This window comes from Blennius ocellaris (genome assembly GCF_963422515.1).
Source record: "Blennius ocellaris genome assembly, chromosome: 23".
In the NCBI taxonomy this organism is placed as follows: Eukaryota; Metazoa; Chordata; class Actinopteri; order Blenniiformes; family Blenniidae; genus Blennius; species Blennius ocellaris.
In genome coordinates, this window is record NC_137672.1 from 19,585,937 (window position 1) to 19,590,936 (window position 5,000).

Sequence of the window (5,000 nt, forward strand, 5' to 3'; positions counted from 1 at the left end):
AGACTAGAGACCAGGTACAGTGGACAGGAAGTAGACTAGAGACCAGGTACAGTGGACAGGAAGTAGACTAGAGACCAGGTACAGTGGACAGGAAGTAGACTAGAGACCAGGTACAGTGGACAGGAAGTAGACTAGAGACCGAAATAAAACGAGGCCTATGTGGTCGTGATCGTCACGCCCCCTGTGGTCAGTCTGAGCGTGACGATGTGGACGTGTCCTCCGTCCCAGGTGGCTGCGTCCACACGCTGACGGGTCACCAGTCGCTGACCAGCGGCATGGAGCTGCGGGACAACGTCCTGGTGTCCGGCAACGCCGACTCCACGGTCCGAGTGTGGGACGTCCGGACGGGACAGTGTCTGCACACGCTGCAAGGTGGGTCCTGGAACCGCTCAGCTCGACGCGATGCGTTCAGGGACCAGCACTCAGCACGATGTGTTCAGGGACAGGCACGATGCGTTCAGGGACCAGTGTTCAGGGACCAGTGCGATGCATTCAGGGACCAGGGTGATGCGTTCAGGGACCAGTGTTCAGGGACCAGTGTTCAGGGACCAGCGTGGTGTGTTCAGGGACCAGTGTGATGCGTTCAGGGACCAGCGCGATGCGTTCAGGGACCAGCGCGATGCGTTCAGGTACCAGTGTAATGCGTTCAGGGACCAGCGGTCAGCATTCAGGCACCAACGTGATGCGTTCAGGGACCAGTGTGATGCATTCGGGGACCAGTGTGATGCATTCAGGGACCAGCACTTGGCATGGTGCGTTCAGCGACCAGCGCGATGTGTTCAGGGACCAGTGTTGAGGGACCAGCGTGATGCATTCAGGGACCAGCATGATGCGATCAGGGACCAGCGCTCAGTGTTCAAGGACCAGCGTGATGCGTTCAGGGACCAGCGTGATGCGTTCAGGGCCTGACCAGGTCTCTGCTCCCTGCAGGACCCAACAAGCACCAGTCGGCCGTCACGTGTCTGCAGTTCTGCCGAGGTCTGGTTCTTTCCAGCTCCGACGACGGAACCGTGAAGCTGTGGGACCTTCGGACCGGCGCCTGGGTCCGGGACGTGGTGGCGCTGCAGAGCCGGGGCTCAGGTCAGGACGGGCGCCGCTTTGTGAAACTCAACAACCAGACTTTAGTCTGAACGCGTCTTCAACCAGTTCTGGACGTGGTCTGGACCAGTCCACTTTTAGAAAGTTTTATCTCATTTAACACAAGTTTTAGCTTCTTTCAGACCAGTTTTACAAAGTTTTAACTTCTTTCAGACCAGTTTTAAGAAGTTTTAACTTCTTTCAGACCAGTTTTAGGAAGTTTTAACTTCTTTCAGACCAGTTTTAAGAAGTTTTAACTTCTTTCAGACCAGTTTTAGGAAGTTGTATCTCATTTAACACAAGTTTTAACTTCTTTCAGACCAGTTTTACAAAGTTTTAACTTCTTTCAGACCAGTTTTAGGAAGTTTTAACTTCTTTCAGACCAGTTTTACAAAGTTTTAACTTCTTTCAGACCAGTTTTAGGAAGTTTTAACTTCTTTCAGACCAGTTTTACAAAGTTTTAACTTCTTTCAGACCAGTTTTAGGAAGTTTTAACTTCTTTCAGACCAGTTTTAAGAAGTTTTAACTTCTTTCAGACCAGTTTTAGGAAGTTGTATCTCATTTAACACAAGTTTTAACTTCTTTCAGACCAGTTTTACAAAGTTTTAACTTCTTTCAGACCAGTTTTAGGAAGTTTTAACTTCTTTCAGACCAGTTTTACAAAGTTTTAACTTCTTTCAGACCAGTTTTAGGAAGTTTTAACTTCTTTCAGACCAGTTTTACAAAGTTTTAACTTCTTTCAGACCAGTTTTAGGAAGTTTTAACTTCTTTCAGACCAGTTTTAGGAAGTTTTAACTTCTTTCAGACCAGTTTTAAGAAGTTTTATCTCATTTAACACAAGTTTTAACTTCTTTCAGACCAGTTTTACAAAGTTTTAACTTCTTTCAGACCAGTTTTAGGAAGTTTTAACTTCTTTCAGACCAGTTTTACAAAGTTTTAACTTCTTTCAGACCAGTTTTAGGAAGTTTTAACTTCTTTCAGACCAGTTTTACAAAGTTTTAACTTCTTTCAGACCAGTTTTAGGAAGTTTTAACTTCTTTCAGACCAGTTTTAGGAAGTTTTAACTTCTTTCAGACCAGTTTTAAGAAGTTTTATCTCATTTAACACAAGTTTTAACTTCTTTCAGACCAGTTTTACAAAGTTTTAACTTCTTTCAGACCAGTTTTAGGAAGTTTTAACTTCTTTCAGACCAGTTTTACAAAGTTTTAACTTCTTTCAGACCAGTTTTAGGAAGTTTTAACTTCTTTCAGACCAGTTTTACAAAGTTTTAACTTCTTTCAGACCAGTTTTAGGAAGTTTTAACTTCTTTCAGACCAGTTTTAGGAAGTTTTAACTTCTTTCAGACCAGTTTTAAGAAGTTTTATCTCATTTAACACAAGTTTTAACTTCTTTCAGATCCATTTTTACTTCTTCCATATCAGTTTTTAGAAAGTGTTGCCTCCTTTTGGACCAGCGTTTTAATCTTGATTATCAATTTTATTTGTTCCTCACCAGTACTGGAGTACATGAGTACTCGAGTACTTTAACACGGTGACGTGGTTTGTCTGAACAGGTGGTGTCGTCTGGAGGATCCGGGCCTCCGACACCCGGCTGGTCTGTGCCGCCGGCAGCCGCAACGGGACGGAGGACACCAAACTGCTGGTGCTGGACTTTGACCTGGAGGACGGAGACGGACTGAGGAGGACTGAGGAAGACGGAGACAGACTGAGGAGGACGGAGACAGACTGAGGAAGACGGAGGAGGACGGGGACGGACTGAGGAGGACGTGGGAGGACGGAGACAGACTGAGGAAGACGGAGACAGACTGAGGAAGATGGAGGAGGACGGGGACGGACTGAGGAGGACGGAGACGGACTGAGGAAGATGGAGGAGGATGGGGACGGACGGGGACGGACTGAGGAGGACGGAGACGGACTGAGGAAGACGGAGACAGACTGAGGAAGATGGAGGAGGACGGAGACGGACTGAGGAAGACGGAGACAGACTGAGGAAGATGGAGGAGGACGGAGATGGACTGAGGAAGACGGAGGAGGACGGGGACGGACGGAGGAGGACGGAGTAGGACTGAGGAAGACGGAGACAGACTTAGGAAGACGGAGGAGGACGGAGACGGACTGAGGAAGATGGAGACAGACTGAGACGGACGGAGTAGGACTGAGGAAGACGGAGACAGACTTAGGAAGACGGAGGAGGACAGAGGAGGATGAGGACAGACTGAGGAGGACAGAGGAGGATGGAGACGGATTGTGGGGTTTATTTATTGAATTTTTTTATTTTAACTTTCGGAAAGTGACTTTTTTGTTTTGTTTTTCGGGACCAAAGTCGTTTTTGTTTTTTCTTCCTCCTGTCAGACGTCAGGGAGACGCTGCGTCCTGATTGGTCCTGGACGGCCAAACAGGAAGTGGAATGTCGGGCGGCGACGACAGATGAATGTTTGACGCTTTAATGACCCCCCCCCCTCACACCCCCCCCTCACACTCCCCCTCACTCCCCTCCCCCCCCCCCCCCCAAAAAAAAGCTGGTTACCACGACAACGTGTGAATGTAAACGAAGGTTCATCCTGCTGCTGCTGAACCCAGGAGCCAAACCGACCAATCACAATCCACCAAAATCTCAACCTCTAATGCTGCAGTTTGACGATTTCGATCCTGCAACCAAAAATATCCGTTCAGTTTGTGGAAAGTCGTCGATAGTTTGAGGAAGTTTGAGGAAGTTTGAGGAAGTTTGAGGAAGTTTGAGGAAGTTTGAGGAAGTTTGCAGCCGCGACGCTAAAACACTTTATTTCTCAGAGAAACTCGTCAATTTGACTGGTTTTGATTCATTTCCTGTAAAAGTCCCGGTTCACACGTGAGTCAAACAGCCTCCAGTGGTTGTTTCAGGTATTACAGTCAAACGACACCGAATCTTTTATAAACCATCAAAAATTATTTTTGGAAAATGTCTTACTGAGTTACTTTATATTTCTCCATAACCATATTTTATTTTTTTAAAGTGACGTTACAGATTTTTACATTTTGTTTTTGCATTAGTTTGTTTGTTTTTTTTTATCTTAAATTATATTTTTCAAAAAAAACAACAACAACACAAAACAAAATAAATGTAGTGACATCATCGCCATGGTGACATCATCATCGCCATGGTGACACTAACATCAACTTCAAAATGACTTTTTATTTCCTGTAAATATAAAAAAAACTTTAAAAAAAATTCTCGATATTCATTCAACAAGAATAAAAAATGTTTCTTCCTCAACGCAACTTTTTAAAATTTCACAAACTGCAGCATTACTTTTCTTTTCACTTTGAATTCCACTCGTTCCTTCGCTCCGGATCATCCAGAAAATGTTGAGGATGAAGGTGACGATGACGATGATGATGATGACGATGACGATGACGATGATGCAATGTGCTTCGGTTGCCAGCAAGATTCCCATGCGACGTTTCCACGGCAACGAGTGACTTTTTCCTGGGTGGAACGTGGATATTTTTTTTTTTTTTGCAGCTTCGAGGCTCCGAAACGAGTCGTCATGTAAAAAAAACTATTTAAGAAAAAAAAAAAAAAAGAACCAGATTGTAAATAAGAAGAAGATGTAAATATTCAGCTTTTTATAAAAAGAAAACAGGAAGTACCACCGGGGGATGAAGGGATGAATCTATGAACCAATAAAGAGGTTTTTCTAATAAATTCTGTTTTCATTTCGTTTGTTTGATTTACGATGTTTGTTTTAGAGACGCACCGATACCGGTCCGATACCGATGTCGGTATTGGTATCGGTCCGATACCGATGTCGGTATTGGTGTCGGTCCGATATAGCTATTGGTATCGGTCCGATACCGGTATCGGTATCGGTATTGGTCCGATACCAGTATCAGTATTGGTATCGGTCCAATATCGGTATTGGTCCGATACCAGTATCAGTATTG

The 5,000-nt window shown here is 44.8% G+C and overlaps 1 protein-coding gene across 1 annotated transcript in view; it reads left to right on the forward strand.

The window, feature by feature from the left end:
- The window catches only part of LOC308147078 (F-box/WD repeat-containing protein 7-like), a 12,386-nt gene extending 9,516 nt beyond the window's left edge, over window positions 1-2,870 (forward strand). Inside the window, 3 exon segments of the mRNA XM_080519151.1 lie at window positions 229-372; window positions 931-1,080; window positions 2,630-2,870. Coding sequence (XP_080375277.1) covers window positions 229-372; window positions 931-1,080; window positions 2,630-2,805 — 470 coding nt within the window. The 3' untranslated portion in view covers window positions 2,806-2,870.
- Window positions 2,871-5,000: the final 2,130 nt, after the last annotated feature.